This window comes from Medicago sativa, chromosome 3 (genome assembly GCF_051527215.1).
Source record: "Medicago sativa cultivar Bolivia chromosome 3, Bolivia_mono, whole genome shotgun sequence".
In the NCBI taxonomy this organism is placed as follows: Eukaryota; Viridiplantae; Streptophyta; class Magnoliopsida; order Fabales; family Fabaceae; genus Medicago; species Medicago sativa.
The window spans coordinates 89,487,770-89,507,069 of record NC_140751.1 but is presented as its reverse complement, the minus strand read 5'-3'; the positions used below and the strand labels follow the sequence as shown (position 1 = coordinate 89,507,069).

General features: G+C 32.8%; 1 protein-coding gene and 2 long non-coding RNA genes across 7 annotated transcripts; 2 read left to right on the top strand and 1 right to left on the bottom strand.

The window, feature by feature from the left end:
- Window positions 1–734: 734 nt before the first annotated feature.
- On the top strand, window positions 735–5,263 carry LOC146941680 (uncharacterized). Of its 4 annotated transcripts, XR_015032460.1 has the most exons (8): window positions 735–872; window positions 1,105–1,147; window positions 1,722–1,814; window positions 1,902–1,996; window positions 2,682–2,710; window positions 2,823–2,884; window positions 4,570–4,624; window positions 4,798–5,263. It is a non-coding gene; the product is annotated as an uncharacterized LOC146941680 (long non-coding RNA). The 4 variants fall into 4 exon arrangements; XR_015032462.1 differs by lacking the exons at window positions 2,682–2,710; window positions 2,823–2,884 and having other exon boundaries at window positions 1,722–1,761; XR_015032459.1 differs by lacking the exons at window positions 2,682–2,710; window positions 2,823–2,884.
- A 3,377-nt stretch (window positions 5,264–8,640) lies between these two features.
- Window positions 8,641–10,405, bottom strand: LOC146941679 (uncharacterized). Its single transcript, XR_015032466.1, has 3 exons — window positions 10,249–10,405; window positions 9,299–9,372; window positions 8,641–8,844 (listed from the first exon to the last, which is right to left on the bottom strand). It is a non-coding gene; the product is annotated as an uncharacterized LOC146941679 (long non-coding RNA).
- Window positions 10,406–10,765: 360 nt separating this feature from the next.
- Window positions 10,766–17,058, top strand: LOC146941678 (O-fucosyltransferase family protein). Of its 2 annotated transcripts, XM_085755497.1 has the most exons (11): window positions 10,766–11,040; window positions 11,370–11,469; window positions 11,666–11,733; window positions 12,202–12,290; window positions 12,388–12,565; window positions 13,317–13,445; window positions 14,045–14,181; window positions 14,293–14,506; window positions 14,618–14,802; window positions 15,998–16,093; window positions 16,378–17,058. In XM_085755497.1, exons 1-11 carry the CDS (start codon window positions 10,813–10,815, stop codon window positions 16,508–16,510), a joined length of 1,557 nt encoding a protein of 518 aa, XP_085611623.1. In that variant the 5' UTR covers window positions 10,766–10,812; the 3' UTR covers window positions 16,511–17,058. The 2 variants fall into 2 exon arrangements, with proteins under 2 accessions (XP_085611623.1, XP_085611624.1); XM_085755498.1 differs by lacking the exons at window positions 15,998–16,093; window positions 16,378–17,058 and adding an exon at window positions 15,455–15,768.
- Window positions 17,059–19,300: the final 2,242 nt, after the last annotated feature.

The window sequence follows — 19,300 nt, the reverse complement described above, 5'->3', positions numbered from 1 at the left end:
CAAGGGCATCTTTTGATTGTTATCTTTGCTAATAACCTATTTAATTGTTTTGAGACTTTTTTGTGGTCATTTCATGATTAAAATACAACATTGTAGGACACGGGCTAAAACATAAGATGGCTATAACAGTTGTTTTATTTATGGTTGTTATATAGTAACTATATAAGTTAATTTATATGAGCGACAATTTAGCTTATTTACTTTGTTATTTTCTTAAGAACCCATAATTCAATTTACTACATTAACTACTTTTTGCCCATGCGTTGCACGGGGCAAATACTAGTAATATACAAGCATGAAACAACAAATAGCAAAAAAAATTGCACCAATCCAATGTGTCACATCCTCAAGCCACTATATGTCACATCATCATTAAAAAATAATTTTACTTTTGTCATTTTAAGCATTTACACAATACAAACAATAAAATATCATTATCACACATTTTCCCTCTTCAATTCAAAATTCCAATTTCAAAATTTTCAAATTATTTTTTCCCTCCTACATTTTCTCTTATCCCAACAAACATCACTTTCTATATCCTTTATCTCTCATCCACTCTAAACTTCTTTCCTTTTTTTCCTCACATTCTATCTCACACACAAACTCAACATAACTTTCTCTTTCTTCCTCACACTCACTCACGTTTCTCTCACCATCCCTCCATGAAACCCTTTTCTCTCTACCTTCTTTCTTCATTTCCGATCAACCCCGGCCAAAAATATACAAGCATGGAACAACACTCATCACATAAAAATAAAACCACCATCATCTTTCTCTCCTCATCCTCTACAAAACCCACTCATTTTTTCCTTGATCAGAGCAACAAATCCACCGTACCGAATGACTACGTAATATGACAGGCGGCGAAAGTAAGAATTCCAAATCCATTTTTTCGTTTTTTTGATTCCTGATCTAATGTTATGTTAAGATTATAGAACTACTCTGTCTCTCTGGTTTATCTTTGTTACAGTTCGAAAATATCAATTTTTTATTTTTGATCTGGAATTTTCATCATTGGTAGTGAGTTTTGAGTTGATTTTAAATTTCAATATCAATGTTTGCGTACCAAATTTTAATATCATTGTTTGCGTTTTGTGACAGGAAGGCAATAACATTGATTTCTCAGCATTTGCAGTAGTTTGAGGTACATTTTTTTTTTCAGACAAATGCTCTCTGTTCTAACATTTTTAATTTTGTGAATACAAACTGTTTGTATAATTTTGTGAATAACCTTAATCATTATAAATTTGAAATGCAACTTTATTTGTTGTAGGCTATAAATTGTGAATTGATGAAATTGTTATAATTAGTATTTTGTTGATTTTATCAAATTTTAATGAAATACAAATTTTGTTGTTTTGGTCATTTGGTCTTAAATTGGTGTTGAATCTGTCTTATTTTAGTGTTTAGATTAACAAAAAAAATTGCATATCATTTTATTTTATTTTCATTGTGAAATTGAGCACTCACAAAGCGTTTGAGGAAATATCTCAAATAAAAAAACTTCAAATTTTGGGGATGAAGATGTAATCACATATTTCAGATTTATCCTAATGAGCTCTTTGTCTTCAAACTTATAGACTAATAGTGATTTTGTTATTTAAAAGTTACAATTTTGTTGGTTATAAAGTTTTCACATGTGTTTGAATCATTTCCTTCTCACTTAATTATGAGATGTTTATCACTCGACTTCCTTTAATTTCTTGGTTTGTGTGCAGCACCTTTCATTGCTTTTTCAGAAATTCAAAAGGGATGAAGGTGAAAAATACATCCCTTACTTTTTTTGCATAAATTCAGGGTATCTATAAGAGGTAATGGGAAACATTGATTGATTTTAATGGGACATTGATTGATTTTAATGGGACATTTATAATTCCTTTTGTTGTTACCAAGTGCAGGTGAAGAACGATGATTTGAAAATGAAAGTTAAATTCAAAAATTGGAGAGAAGTTTGATAATGGTTCAAAGTATGTTGATGATGAGTGCTGAAAAGGTAAATTCTAAACACAAACAAATAGGCACAGGATCAGGATTAAATATGAATACTGTTTGAAAACTTAAGTCTCTTTTTGAGGGTTACTTCTGTCTTTATTTATTTTGAATGTGTCTGAATTTGCATTTTGATTTTTCTTATCCTGTCCTACACAAGAGTAACTCAACAATTAAGTCAATTAGCTTTCATGCTTAATACATACAAGACTTTGAGAAGTAATTTGCTAATTTTTGGTCAATTATTTATTAGACTAGATTTGTCAATTTCTTTTTTGATCAATGAAGTCAATTATATTTGAGACTAGATAATTCTTTCTTTGGTAAAGGATCAGTTTTCTCACCCTATTAGCTTCTTTTGTGAAGTGTGCTAAGAGCATAATCAACTTCTTATAAGCACTATGAGTTTTTGCTGCATGATTTGTTTTTTGAAAATTTGTGAGTTGTTAGTTTCATTTTGTTTTCTTTTATTTATGAGAATTTTTTATGAAGTTTTTCCTTTCATTCATTTTGTTTCAATTTTTATGTTTTACCATTATATTTTGTATCAATTTTTCAATTGAAGTATCAATTATCCAAAAGTTTATTTTCACTGAAATTGTTTAATGTAGGTTTCGCTTTAAGTTATTTGGAATTCTAATTTTCTTATCAATGAACTAACACTTCATTTATATATATTTTTGTTACAGGTTCAATTCTTTTCAGTTGTGATGGAAAGGTAATATATTTTGTATTCTTTTCAGTCTTGATGCAGCTTATTTGAAGTTTAATTAAATGGTTTTATGATGTGGAGGTTTTTTCACTCATAACAAGTGCTGCCTTTGTTGCAGGATCAATTTATTAGAAAACTACTAGCTTATGCATGTGAGGTTCAGTAATATACAAATTTCAGGTTAGGTTCCTTTGTCTTTTGGTTCATTTCTTTGCATTTTTTTTCATTGTAGTTGATCAAAGGTGTGCATTTTTTTGGCATTAGCTTTTTGTGATTTGCCTTGCTGGTTTTATGCTTAATCCATGATGCTATATCAAAGATTTTGTAGAAGGCCATTTTCTAAATTTTCTTCGCACTGGTAACCGTTTTGTCTATTTTTTTTTTACTTGAAATAAGAATTTATTTTCATCTCTATTAATAATGGCAACTATCGTTTATGTAGTTGATGCTGAAATTTAGTGCATCAATTTATCAATAAAATTTAAGGTTGTTTAAGGTACACAGAATTTTCAAGTTGAATCATTGATGATTGCTAACATGACGATGACATAATTGTATCTGCTTTTTGTTTCTTTAATTAAATGAAGTATATAAGAAATGTTCAGTTAACCATAAATTAGAAATGAAAAGAATTTTATCTTGAGAGGAATATAATTAAAATTTACATTAGATAGAAGTACTGCTTGATGTTTGGTGATGTGAATTAGCTACTGGATGGTCACACTGGCTTTAACTTTTTAGTAATTTTCTTATTTTAATTTTGGATTTTCTTTGATGTGCTTTAAAACAAGTATGTCTGAGATGCCCTTGGTTATTAATTAATAGTGATGAACAAGACATGTCAATTGATAATCATGAGTGATTGAGTATATCCACATGTTGAATAATTTTATTTGTCTCTCTTTACTATAGGGTCTAATATGATACTGTGCGGCAAGCTTAAGATAAAATGAGACTTTACTATTTTTCATTTGGGCTTTTCTTTTTTGCAAGAGAGGACTTCATTTGATAAGCCTCTTTTTCAGTTTAACAATAATCCTATTTTCTATAACCATATTTGTGGATCTGATCTATTTTCATTTAGTATAGTCAGCTAAATGATATAATTTTTGCCGGACTATGATTATATTCATTTGCAACTATCAATAATTAGATTATCTGCATTAACACTAATCACAGCTTAATAGTGTTCATACTATTAGTCAGTAGTGTGTCAACATATGGAGATACATGTTTTTTTTACTTTTGATTGGAAGTATTGACACATTACGAAACTATTTATTAGATAGTTTAAAAAGTATTGACATTTTACACATTACGATACTATTTATTAGATAGTTTAAAAAGTATTGACATTCTGGAAGTATCACTGAATTTGTTTCTTACTTTTGACACATTACGATACTATTTATTAGATAGTTTAAAAAGTATTGACATTTTACATTTCTAAGAACGGCCCTTATTATCATTAATAGTTAGTTAGTTTTTTGACCCACTCATTACATATTCTGGAAGTATGGTGTAATATCAAAGTAGTTTTCTTTGTTGATAGTCACTATTTATTTTCTTAATCTGACATGATCTGCTGTTTTTAGTTTAAGTTGTTGGGGTCAGTTCCTATTTGTTAGAGTTATGGTATCCAATTCAGTAAATGAGGTCCTCTTCTCTCTTAATATGATTCTTCGAAGGACATTCGTTTTGTATTGTTGATTGTTGAAGATCATCTTTTGTATCTCTTTTATTAGAAACTAGCAGATATACCACTAAAGAAATTGTCCATGAAGGATTTTAGTGTTGCCTTCAAGTTACCTTATGGCCGAAATTGACATTGCCTTTTATTGTCTGATTCTTTTACATTTTTGCAGATTTTGAAGCTTTGTCTAAGAGATAAATATTTTTATTCAAGATATAAACCATAAGGTAACTTTGTTTTATACTCGAGATAAATACCATGACATAATAATAACATTGGAGATAATTAGTGGGAATAAGATTAAGGGGTTTTACAACCCATAACACTCTCTCAACCTTTTTGGACATTTAAGTATAATTGTTATATAGTTTTACCTATTTGAATTGTGTCACGGCTTTAGGATTGGAGACTCTGGATTGCAAACATGCCATTGCAACTACTAGATACACATTTATTCGAGACGTGCCTTTCTTCTCAAGTCATACGATGCATACATGTGGGGTTATTTGTGTGGAGGCTCCGCGATTTATACTGGAAAAGGGTTCAACTGAAGCTACCTCTTTATCCTCAAATCAAATGTCACTTGCAAATTTTGAGGCAGAATAACTGTGAAGAATCAAACCAATAAAATGTGTACACTGATATAGCTTTCAAATTTAATACTTATAAGTAATTTAAAAGAAAGTAAACCTGTGAATATCGTTTTAGCTTCCATATCAACATCTATATATAAAGACCAAATGTTCGTTTCTCATGAACCTATGTATACGCTTTAACTAGAGCCTTTCCTTTGGATATTAATAGTTCATATCTCTTGCAAGTATCATTATTATAATCGAATTTTGCAGGACTCATTTTTGAATGCATCTCATATTTCCTTTCTTACTTTGTCGGTTTATATTTTGAGGCAATGTCAACTACCTTTCCTCTGTAATTTTTGTATTTTTCTTCTATTTCTGCTTTGTAATGATTATTTGAATATGAACTTTCCTAATGCTCGGTTTCTTTTCAATTTCATGAGTGAAAGATGCAAATCAACACGGTATCTAAATTGCCGGATTTTGTGTTATAAAACTCGCCATTCATTAGGAACCACACCCATTTAAGTCCACTTGCAATATCTCAGAGTTTAATTTATAAGGATTGTGTTTTTTGGATTAATTGTTCTTCAAAGTATTGACTACTTTTTTGTGTCTTTATAACATAAGTAGTCATTAATTATTATTGGTCAGGGATATTTAATTACTTTAAATTAAATTGAACTATATGTCAAACGATTACGTCTTTAATTTTATGATGACAACATAATCCAATTTGTCTAATAACTAAAATATATGTTTGTATTTTAGCGGTACGTTCATAGTAATAAGTTGTTAACTCCACAAAAAATCAGTTTGCCCGTGCGTTGCACGGGTAGAAATACTAGTGTATATATATATATATATATATATATATATATATATATATATATATATATATATATATAAAGAACGTCATGATAAATGATCAACATTAATTCTTCTTTAGCAAACTGATTGAGCTCAAGTGATTAATAATCTTCATCAAATGACGAATCATTTGGAAGAACTCAAATTTGATTCCTGAGTAAAGCAATTTTTTATTAGGCTATATTTACTTCACGATTGAACTCCAAATTACATAAAAAAAACATCAGTTCTTCTTTATTTTTCTTACACATATCATTCACTAATTTAAACTACATTAACCACTTTAAAAAGTTGTGGCTAAAGTTATCTAAATTGCTTCTACAAAATTATTTTGAGCATTGTGGACGAAAAATAAGCAAATATGTTGAGCTGAAACATTATCAAATGAGGTAAATATTCTCAGTGTGCCATTGCTTAGAATGTCTATTGTATCAATCTGTCTTTTGCACATCTTGTGCTAGGCTCTTTTCAATATATAATATGCTGATTAAAAAAAAAAAAAAAGTAAATCTGAGACTTTCAAATATGCCATAGTGTGATTCATGAGAGGTGGTTAATTCAAGGAAAAAGATTGGTGATACACCCTCCTACCACTCCATGTGGCAAGGACATTTTTGTAATTTCCAACACCAGTCTCCTTCCCCTTTCCACCTGTTCCTTGTTTCTCTCACCAAAATCTTTCTCTCTCACGCAGATCACTCTCTCTGTCTGCACCTCCACCCTCTGCCACCACCACCCACCGTCGACGTTCCTCCTTCTCTTTTGCCGGAATCCCTTTGTCTCATCTCGCCACCGTCCCTCTCCTCCGATTCAATCTATTTTTACGGTCGCCGTTCCTCACTCCCTCCGCCGACATCTCCTTCAAATCTAACAGACATTCAGATTCGCTATTAAAACAATCACCGTTTCTCTGCTTAGATCCAGCTCCGACGTCGATGAGAGAGTAACGGTGGTGAGAGATGATTTCTTAGAATTTGGGTAGATTTGAGAGGAGGATGAGGAAGAGGAACAATTTCACTCTGCCCCCACCTCCGTCGCGTCCTCTATGAATTTTGAATGCAGGGAAAAAATGGTTACGCCTTTGACAAATTATGGTTATATTGTTCGTTTATTTGGTTATCTGTAACTTACATGTGAAAAAAAAAAATCAATTCAAGCCAATTGTCACTAAGACATTCTAATTTATGAAGAAATAGTGGCCACGCATATGTAAAACTGTGGTCATACATACCATATATTTGGCTAGTTTTTCTTTCCAGGTGTAAATAATATCGTTTTAGGCGAATCGAACGCATGATCTCATTTGATCACTACACTAAAAGCATTTCCAACCATAAATAACATGTTTTACAATCGGCAAGTTTATCACGCCTAAGGACGGACAAGTTCTAATTTATGAAAAAATAGTAGTCACGTATTTGTAAAAATGTGGTCATACAAACCATATATTTGGCTAGTTTATATTTCCCAGATGTAAATAATTTCGTTTTAGGCGAATCGAACGCATAATCTCATTTGATCACTGCACTAAAACCATTTCCAACCATAAATAACCTGTTTTACAATCGGCAAGTTTATCACGCCTAAGGAGGGACAAGTTCTAATTTATGAAAAAATAGTGGTCACGTATTTGTAAAAATGTGGTCATACAGACCATATATTTGGCTAGTTTATATTTCCGAGATGTAAATAGTTTCGTTTTAGGCGAATCGAACGCATAATCTCATTTGATCACTGCACTAAAAGCATTTCCAACCATAAATAACCTGTTTTACAATCGGCGAGTTTATCACGCCTAAAGACGGACAAGTTCTAATTTATGAAAAAATAGTGGTCACGTATTTGTAAAAATGTAGTCATACAGACCATATATTTGGCTAGTTTATATTTCCCAGATGTAAATAGTTTCGTTTTAGGCAAATCGAACGCATAATCTCATTTGATCACTGCACTAAAAGCATTTCCAACCATAAATAACCTGTTTTACAATCGGCGATTTTATCACGCCTAAAGACGGACAAGTTCTAATTTATGAAAAAATAGTGGTCACGTATTTGTAAAAATGTGGTCATACAGACCATATATTTGGCTAGTTTATATTTCCCAGATGTAAATAGTTTCGTTTTAGGCAAATCGAACGCATAATCTCATTTGATCACTGCACTAAAAGCATTTCTAACCATAAATAACCTGTTTTACAATCGGCGAGTTTATCACGCCTAAAGACGGACAAGTTCTAATTTATGAAAAAATAGTGGTCACGTATTTGTAAAAATGTGGTCATACAGACCATATATTTGGCTAGTTTATATTTCCCATATGTAAATAATATCGATTTAGGCGAATCGAATGCATGATCTCATTTGATCACTGCACTAAAAGCATTTCCAACCATAAATAACCTGTTTTGCAATCGGCGAGTTTATCACGCCTAAAGACGGACAAGTTCTAATTTATGAAAAAATAGTGGTCACGTATTTGTAAAAATGTGGTCATACAGATCATATATTTGGCTAGTTTATATTTCCCAGATGTAAATAATCTCGTTTTAGGGGAATCGAACGCATGATCTCATTTGATCACTGCACTAAAAGCATTTCCAACCATAAATAACCTGTTGTACAATCGGCGAGTTTATCACGCCTAAAGACGGACAAGTTCTAATTTATGAAAAAATAGTGGTCACGTATTTGTAAAAATGTGTTTATAACACAACCTTTATCTACTTGACATTAAATTCAACTTCAGAAACAATTGAATTACAAAATCGCTGCAAGAACCAACGAACAGGACAATTCAGCAACAATATTTCATAGAAATAGAATCTAATGGGATTACAAAATAGAATGCATAATTGTCTCGAGAACACATAACGTCAAACATCTCCATAAACATAATGCTAAAATCTGACAATAATCTAAGTCAAATAGGAACATGAATGCCCTTCTTGCTCATGCAATCCAAAACATCATTGAGAGCTTGACTAAGACCAACACAATCTGCAAAATCAATCAAAAGTGGATTCTTTCTGAAATGAAATAAGGCACAAAAAGACAGATATGTGATCATGAAATTGCAGGGATTTTAGCAATACTATTTATGTTTGGAAAGCAATTTAGATATCATGAATCCAATGAAATATTAGAACCTATTTGATAGACATGCGTTGCTTTCATGAGTTGGCACCAGGTGCTCAATTTAATGAGTAGTTTCTAAAAAATATTACACTGCAAGCTACCGCATTAACTAATCTAACGATAACTTTCATACCAGTGATACAAAAGCAGTTAACAAAATTATCATTTATCCAAAATTACTTCATTATGAAATTACCATATATGTATAAATGGTAACTTGCAGGAACAAGTATATCAATGGCAACTTGCAGGAACATATATATAAATGATAGCAGCTAATTTTTTAAAGAAATAATTTAGAAATAGAAATAATTACCATTCAATCATCTTCAAGTGCAATAGAAGTAGACGAAGTTGAACAACTAGGGCCCTCTTCCGATTGACAAATGTCTACAAAAGATATAAAAAAATTCATTATCACTGTAATCACTGAAAATGTTGAAAATCCAAAATACCAAACTTAATATCTAGACTGTCAGATATTAACCCAACAGTTACCGATGTGATGACCACTATGATCGTAACATAATTCACTGTAATCAAACATGTTAGTGTTTTTTCAGACACAAGTGTCGGGCACAGGACACACATTCAATCTCTAACACATGAAATCGAGGTCTCTGGACTACAAGCAATCTAAAATACATATAGTATCTAACTTCAATATTATTATTAAAATCTCTAATATGTGCATTGGACATCCACTGATTCAATGTTACAGAAATGAATCCTATATATAAGCTACTTTCTTATCTTCCAACAATACTCCAAACTAATAGTTCAATAACACCTTTTCTTCAAGTTACATAAACTGATAGAACTCGGTGCAGAGGTAACAATATTATGTGATGTGCCTCACTATTCTAAAAAGAACATTGTTTGGCACAAAATCAGCATGACTATAATTTGACCATTGAAACCAATTCTATCACCAAGTGAAGAACAATGAACTAAATGCATGTGATTTCAAAATTTCAATGCAAAAATGTAACTATTCCATTAGATCCATTACAAATTCAATTCAGATCAAGTTCTTAACCAAAACCCATCAACAAAATCCAACAAAAACATCAAATCAAGCTCAAATTCAATCAAGAAAACAACACACACAAAACTGAAAATTGCAACAGATCCATCTCATTTTAAACCCCCATCAATCAAAATTCATATATAACAAAACAAAACCGACCCATCAAGCAAAAACACATGAAAACACTGAAATCAAGTTAAATTTGCAAGAACAAAAAGGAAAGAGAATAGTTGTACCTGAAAGTGTGAAGAAAGAAGCTAAGTTGAAGTAGAAGAAGATGAAGCTGAGGCGAGGCGAGTGAAGGTGGACGGAGCAGTTCGTGACGGTGGTGGTGGACTGGTGGTGCTGCGGGAGGGAACTGAAAGAAGATGGTGAGGGTTGTGAGAAAATAGAGAAAAGGAAGACAGAGAAAAGAAAGAAAGAGAAAGTGATGCCCAAAATTTTTTATTAATAAAATGTGCCACATAAGGGGGTGTAGGAGTGGTATGCCACCTATGGTGGTATGTGTATCATCACTCTTAATTCAAGTAGATGATTAACCATAATTTTCAATGTGATTTAAAATATGATTTAATTTTTGGTATAATGTAAAACTTTTTTACACATGTACTTTTTCAATTCATAAACTTTATTCGATTAGATACATGTCTAGAAAAGTTTATCGCACATATTAAACTCTTTAAATTAACCGTATGATTGTATACTCAAATGAAATCATATGATTAACAAGTGTAAGTAAGAGTGTGGCAATTTTTTTTTTTTCTTTCCTAGACTGTAATAACGGTGTCTAGCATCAATTGATGCAGACACGGGTTTTTCTGAATCGCAGCGTGAAGAAGAAGAAAGAATCCAAGTATATCAGAGGTTTCATGGCTAGATTTCATACCAGAAAACTGTCTCCAAGTATCATCACTTTCTATACCATTTTCGTCTTCGCTTTCTCCATCTTCATCTTCTTGTTATACGTAAGAACCTTCATCACCGATGAAGAAGATCAACCACATCCTCACATTTCTCGATCTCACGAGGTACACATCAATCTTCGATTTGATCCAATTTATTGTTAGAGATCCAAATCCTATGCTAATTAAGAGTAATTAATTAATCTTGATTATTGAAATTCTCTTGACTATTTTAAATTCTACTTTTACCGATTGAGGAAAAATCTGCATACATTATAGAACTGTAGCATTGGATCCATTTAACAGTTTTGATAATGGAGAATGCATCACAACACATGTGAACAATGTATGCAATTATTTGTTGAGATTTTATTGTTCGAATTATAAGTTCAGGCTTCAATTTGTGTTTTTGATCCTTCACTTGTTCAATTCTACTACTGTTGCATTTGTTACAGGTGCCAAAACCACCTAGGTTCAAGGACGACGAACAGCTTTGGGTTTCTCCCAACAGTCATGGATTCCACCCTTGTGTCAAGCCAACTGCGAAATATAAAGGTTCATATTATAGCTTCTTGTTGAATTAACTTTTCTTATTTCACTCACTTTTGCTCGTTTTATTCAAAGTTTTGTGTTTCAGCCATTAAAAGAAAGTCTGTAAATGTTTGTTTGTCGAGCATAATATAGCCTTGCTATCATTGTTTAGAGATTTTTGTCTCTCGTGCTAATTCATAACTACATTTTACTACATCAGGTGTCCAACGATTTGATCGCTATCTGTCTGTTAGAAGTAATGGTGGACTCAATCAAATGCGAACTGGTGTAAGTAGCTTCTTACTCTTATGTCTTTAATTGTATGCACAGTCATAAATTCTCATTCAATTACACTTTCAAAACTTTGGTACATGATAATTCATATTGTATAGTTGCTATTTCAAATTTCTTGTATCGAAATAGGTCTTTGGGTTAATTCTTTTGGCATGAAATAATAGGAATTCAATATTCATGTTCTTGTTCCTTCCCCCCTTGTTTTCCTTCAGCCAGTTATGAACACGATAACTTTTTATCCCGATTTATGCCAAAACTTCAGTAGTTCTATGCGTATGGTAAACAAACATAATAAATTGTTTATGCTGAAGTGCCGATTAAGTTGTCTCATACCTACATATTTTGGTTTGTGTTGATATCATCTTGTTTAGGGTTGGGTAGTGACTAAGTGTGAAGCCAACTTTTGTTCTAATTATATATTTTCCTCTCTTGTACACTAGTAATTAATCCTTTTTGCTATAGATAGCAGACATGGTGGCTGTGGCACATATAATGAATGCAACTTTAGTCATCCCTCAGTTGGATAAACGTTCATTCTGGCAAGACTCGAGGTATTTCTGGGTATACTCTATTTCAGCATCAGTTGGCTCCTTAGAAGCATACCTTAACCTTTTCTAATTTTATCTTCTTTATTGGGCATGTGCACAGTGTATTTTCAGACGTATTCGATGAGTTTCATTTCATTGAATCCCTGAAAGGAGATATCAGGATTGTTCAGGAACTTCCCAAGAACTTGGAAGCTACCCCTCGGGCTAGGAAACACTTTACTTCCTGGTCTGGAGTTGGTTATTATGAAGAGATGACAAGGTTATGGAATGACTATCAGGTACTCAAGTTTTTCCTCTACGATGAACAACTTTTGTTGGTTTCTATTTTCTACAGAAGGCTTCATTGTAAAACTTGCTAATTATTAAACATACTTTAGCTTGCTTTATCTCTAATAGCTCCCTGTGAAAATTAGTACTCTGCTTTCTATTTGTGAAAAGTAGCAGTATGTCACCACTCACCAGAGACACCTTTGTGCTCCAAAGACCTATACAAAGACCTAGTGAAAAGGAAATGGGTGATTGGCTGGCTGGCAGCTCAATTTAAATATTTGTCATATGAATATGGAATAGGCATAGTTGAGATATTTTTACCCCATCAAGTAAACTTGGTAATATATATTGCAAAGTTTTAGTCAGGTAATATTGTGTGGCAAAATATATGGAGAAGTTTATTTGTGTTAGAAGAATATAGAATGCTCATCCTTTACTGTGTTAATGCTGTCATTGCTGCAATGGAAATAAGAGATGGATGTATTATAGTTGTATAGTGTATACCAGAATTGTTGTTCGTCAGTATTTAAATTGCTTTGTTTTCGAATGCAATGCAACGCAACATGTTTTTAAAGATGTCCATTTTAGGTAGTGAGGACGACATTAGATTTTTCGTTGACATTTCTGTTACTACCACATGCTTCTGGGCATGCACAAACTTAATATCCGTTCTCAAAGATTTGATTTTTCATATTTTGTCTCTGTGCTACACATTTCGTAGTCTGAATGTCTTAAGCAAAAAATGTTTTGATTTTTCAGGTGATTCATGTTGCCAAATCAGATTCTCGACTTGCAAACAATGATCTTCCTCTAGACATCCAGAGGTTGAGATGCCGTGCGATGTATCATGCACTTCGATTTTCTCCTCCTATTGAGAATCTAGGAAAGGTTTGTCCTTTTTTCGATGCAACTGCTATGCTCCTATATATGTCATAGAAATATCATCTGTGCATCATATTGGGATTTAGTAACTGATAAAATGCTGGGATAGAGATTAAAGAGGAAATAACCGATTCAATTCTCACATTTTTTTTTGTGTATTAAATTATAATACTAACATTTTTTGAAGCATTTTAAATGAAGCAATTTAGGGAGAATGAAAAAGGTAACATGTAAAGCTACAAATTAAAATGAACTGCTTTCCATTTTGTGCCTAAATAATAACTGGAAATCCTTACGAAAGTTGTACCTCAAAGAAGAAAGAATAGGATTCAGACTATTGTCACTACCATATCATTGAACGAATGTTTTAATTTAAGAGGATTTTCTTGAGGGCACATGGATGCATGGCAAATTAAATATTTTAGATGCTGAAAAGTTAGGTTCAAACCTTGCCAGTTTAAGTCCAATATTTCTGTACATCATGCTAGAAAACGATGCATGTGATCCCAGGATCACAATGTCCTTCACTTTTGATGCATTTAAGATGTCTACATGGGGCTTCGTGGTAAATTAGGTTCTGAGCATACATGACGGTTAAAAAACAGAGGTTGGTGGATCGGCTGAGATCGCGCGGGGAAAGATATATTGCTCTCCATCTAAGATATGAGAAAGATATGCTGTCTTTTACTGGTTGTACTTATGGTCTGACAGATGCAGAATCTGAAGAGCTGAGAATTTTAAGGTGAGATCAGTTATTATATGTGTGCTGAATCATTCTACCATGTATTTGAAATATCTATGCTCAGTAATTCCACTGATTTTTTTTAAGAAAAGTTTGTTTCAATTTTTTTAGGGAGACTACAAATTATTGGAAAGTAAAAAAGATAAACTCAACAGAACAGAGAATTGGAGGATTTTGTCCACTGACTCCAAAGGAGGTTGGCATTTTTCTTCAAGCTCTTGGCTTTCCCCCATCAACACCAATATACATTGCTGCAGGGGAGATCTATGGTGGTAATACTCATCTATCAGAGCTTTCTTCCCGCTTCCCTAATCTAATCACTAAGGTGCGCAAATTAGTATGTTGTCGAACTGTGTTAACAATTACTTCAATAGCTCATAATCTTTGGGTGAGGTGCAGTGTTCACCTGATTAAGTCGATTGATAAATGTTAACAGGAATCTCTTGCAACTTCTGAAGAGCTGAAAGCTTTCACCAATCATGCATCTCAAAATGCTGCAGTCGATTACATAATCTCTGTAGAGAGTGATGTGTTTGTTCCATCTTATTCGGGAAATATGGCACGAGCTGTTGAGGGACACCGCAGGTTCTTAGATCACCGCAAAACAATCAACCCAGACAGGTACTGAATTCAAGAAATTATAGTTGTAGAATTTTCTTGGGAATGTTGATACATTTGAGTTTTGAACTACCTATAGAGATATAGGCTTGTTTTCCTTCCGTTTCTTTTGATCCTGTCTTTCCCAAAATGTATTTATTTTTTTCCACCAATGTTCTATAATCAAGTCAATAATCGATGATTAAAAAAAGGATCAAACTTAGGTTCAGTACCATAGATACCCGTGCTTTGTTAATTGCACATACAAATATCACCAAAATTGTTTCCCTTAAAAATTACAAATATCACCAAAATTGTTTCCCTTAAAAATAGGAGAAAGTTATTTAGGTAGTTTTGGTAAAATTTCAGTGTATAACAGTACAAACAGCACTTATAGTACTGTATCTAAGTTTTTTCCTTAAAAAAATAAAAAATCGATCATCTAAGTTTTTCTCAAGCTTGTCTGAGCATCATATTCAACTTTTCTCAAATTTTCATTGTCTACTTCAGCTATGATACAAGTCGATGGGATTCCCCGTCTGTTCCCTTTCCAATTATATTGATTCCGCATAGTATTAGTATATAAACCCTTATTTTTTTCCACGACATAATAGATAGCCAACACAAAAGTGTTAATCATTTGTGGCTGATCAGAAGGTAATCTGCCTTCTATCAGGTTCTCATGGCGTTTATGGCATGCTGGCCATCCCAACGATGACTCTTTTGCTCTAAACCGTCTCCTCTATTTTACAAGAGGGCAGTGTCAGTGCCTGCATTGTGTAATAAGATTGTGTCAAAAATGAAAACAAATAGAGAAAAAAAGCCGGCTAGCGTCCCGAGTTCCATACAGATTACTTTTACGGCATGTGGGGGAATGCATGCTATGAAAGCATTGCTATCAACGAAGTGCAGGAAGCAGCACAGAAGGAGATGGGTGCCTTCAAAAGATGCAGATACAAGGAATGTGGTTCTGGTTGTGGGTATTGTTGGGTATACACAGAGGATCTACGGGTTTGATTAAGGATTTTGGGCTTGGCCCATATATATATATAAATGCTATGGAAGTTTAAATAATTTACCATCTCATTATTTCACTTGCTTCTGTAGAGAAATACTTGAGTTTCTGATAGTTCAGAAACTGGACCACCCAGAGGAAATGCCTTGACAGTTTTAATTCTTCAATTTATCTCTTTAATCTTTGTATTCCTTTTATTTTCAGGAAAGGACTTGTTGAAATATTTGATAAGCTGGAAACTGGAGAGCTAGTAGAAGGAGCGGCACTGTCGCATATGGTGCAGCGGATGCACAAGAACAGGTCAGTTTCTTGCTTAATGTTAAATCATGTTTTTGGGCACAATAGATTCCCTCTCCTTTTAGTCCCTCATTTGTGACCATATTATGAATGATTTGATGATTAGACGTTAAAATCGTTCATTTTTCTTTAACATTGAAGTTTTTTTTTGTTTTGTTTTTGCCTTTGAATCTGTAATATCTTTCCTTCCGTTTCATCTATCATTTCCCTTTCACCTCTTATTGACTTCAGCTTGCAAATTATTCAAGTCAAAATAACTTCCATAATTTTCTTAATCGTATGTGCAGGCAAGGTGCTCCAAGGAAAAGACAAGGTTCATTACCGGGAGTTAAAGGCCGGGCACGTTTCAGGACTGAAGAGTCCTTTTATGAAAATCCATACCCAGAGTGTATATGTGGTTCGAGGAACAAACTAGAATGAACGTGAAAAGAAATCATACAGCAGTTCCAGTTCTAATCTAAAACTTTTGGAAGGTCTTGTTTATATGCGGAGTTGTTTTAGATAGACTGTATTTGTAACTAGCCATTTCCGACATGGGTGGTTCCTTGCGTGTGCCTTGAAGCTATGTGGTCGCAGGGGTTTTGGAAACCCATAACAACAAACCCACGGTGATGACAGCCTAACTCCTTAGCTGTACTCTTAACAGTTCACTTCAAGTAGCATTGAGCCATGGACATTATATACTAATTAATAGATAGAATACCCCCGTCCCATGTGCTTCCGAAATGAACTCTAGTCTACAGGTGAAGCCATTGCGGAAGGCAAGATGTTATTACATTGTAAAGTTTGAGAACTTCCCATCTTTGGTTATTATGTTTGACAAGCTAGTCTCGTCTATCATCTTATAGTTAATTATTTTTGGTATATGACCTTATCCCGATTAGTTTATAATTTGCTTATATCAACTTATAGCATTTTTGTAGATGCTACTTGAACTAGTATTTGATCTTATAGCTTATTATCTCTATTTTTTTTTATCTCTGTTGTATATTAAGTTAATCATTTATCATCTTTTAAATAAAACAAACAGTGTATCTATAAAATATAAATTTATTTGTCATTTTATATTTATCAACTAAAGATGGTGCTATCACTATATGTGGGTTTTATTTTCAAATTTAAATAAAACAAACAGTGTATCTATAAAATATAAATTTATCTGTCATTTTATATTTATCAACTAAAGATGGTGCCATCACTATATGTAGGTTTTATTCTCAAATTTAGTAGGATCTATGTGGATTTTATCATGTATAAGAGTGTGTGTTGGAAATAAAATGTCAGGGCCGGTGTTGTAATTTGTAAGAGTTTGAAACACTTTCCAAAAACTCTTTTTTAGTTTTTAAAAACTTGAAAATTAAGAACTTGTTTGCTAAACTATTTTTAAAATTACAGTTTTGGAAACTGTCTGGAATTTTTTAGTTTTGGGGACTAAAAAACTAAAACATGTAAAAGGATAACCATTGTGAAAAGAGGACTTGTATATTTCAAAAACTGAAAACAAAAACTATTTCAAACAGGCCCTAAATCATCCCTTTTTTTTTTTGACAAGAATTTGTAAATCATCCCTATCAACTACTAATTCAATTGCAAATTTTTATTAAGCTTATACTTTGATTTACAATTGCCATTAATTTTGTTTAGGCTTAATTACACTTTTGGTCCTCGTGTTTTGGTCAACTCGCAAAATTGGTCATGCCCCCCTTTTAAAACAGGACAAAACTGTCATTCAGTTATCATTTTTGTTGCACTTTTGGTCCTTACCCCCTATTTGGCCTTCAAAAAGGCTTATGTGTCACATTTTTTAATGAGTTGGCAAGAAAAGTGAAGATGTGGCAAAAAACATGTGGAAAAAACAGTCTCCATGTCATCAAATAAATAAATAAATATTTAAAATTACAATTTAACTAAATTAATTTGTTAAAAATAAATAAAACTAAATTACAATATTCTCACTTCTCAATCTCATCATCATCCTCAAAGCCATCTTCTTCCTCTTCATCACTATCTTCAACCTCATTAACCTCAACAACATTCAACAACATGCTTTTCACCATCATCTCTATCTAATAACTTATCATTTGTTTTATTAATTTAAATTAGATCCAACTAATGACAATAATAAAGCTTGCCAAGAACAACAGAAAATTCATCAAATCCTTCACATAATTCGTACAACATCAACAAACACAAAATCAAACCAAAATCCATCCATTCTCATCACCAACTTCATCTGTTCTCAAACAACAACTAAAACAAATTCAAAAAACAAACTTTGTGTGAAGGACAAGAATAGCAAGTGAAGACATGATTTCAAAGATTTCAAAGAAGCATGTTTGGAAGCAAGAGAAGACAATCCAAGACTAGTAACATTAGAACACCAAATCAACTTCAATTTCTCAAGCTTTAGAAACCCATCAGCAAGCGCAACACCGGCGGATCTATCTCTTTCCAGAAAATCAGTTCCATTCCCGTCGGATAACAGCCAACGCCGCCGCGTCGCTATTCCATTCCCTCTTCTGCTACACCGTCGCTTTTACATCAAATCCAGATTCCCTCTTCTGCTATAAACCCTAACTCCTAACTCTTCAAATCTCAAATTGGTGCTTTCAGTTTCATTCGACACTGTTCAATTTTCATCTTCCCTATTTTTTTTTATAATTAGCCTTATTTTGGTCAAAATTAGGGTTTCAAATTGGGATTTAGAGTAAAAAGAAATTGAAGTCACGTGTGTTTTGGGCTTTGTATTGTTTGATTATGAGAGAACAAAAATAAATGCAAAAATAGAGTAAGAATGAGAAGAGGGTGAAGGAGAAGGCAAAAGTGAAAGAGAAGGAGGATAATGCAATGAAGATGATAGAAGGGGGAATGATATCCGATGGAGAAGAGAGAGCATGAGAGGTAAGGAAGGAAAAATTTGTGAAAAAAAGGGGTTTGAGGGGAGATAGTAGATCTGGGATTGAGAGAAGGAGAAACTTTTTTTTTTTTAATTTAAAAAATGTTTAAATTGTTTTTTTAAATTAAAAAATGTTTAAATTGTATTTTTAAATTAAAAATAACTTTTTTAATGACATGTAAATGTCATTTTCCAAATTGGCAATGCCACATAGGCCTTCATTTGCCACATCTGCGTTTTTGGAGAAAAAAATGGGGGGTAGGATCAAAAGTGCAACAAAAATGATAACTGAAGGACAATTTTGTTCTGTTTTA

Coding starts and splice junctions, on each gene's coding strand:
- LOC146941678 (XM_085755497.1), top strand. CDS start 10,813: ATGCAGACACGGGTTTTTCTGAATCGCAGCGTGAAGAAGAAGAAAGAA. Junction 11,041..11,369: donor ACATTTCTCGATCTCACGAG/GTACACATCAAT, acceptor CATTTGTTACAG/GTGCCAAAACCACCTAGGTT. Junction 14,182..14,292: donor GAAGAGCTGAGAATTTTAAG/GTGAGATCAGTT, acceptor CAATTTTTTTAG/GGAGACTACAAATTATTGGA.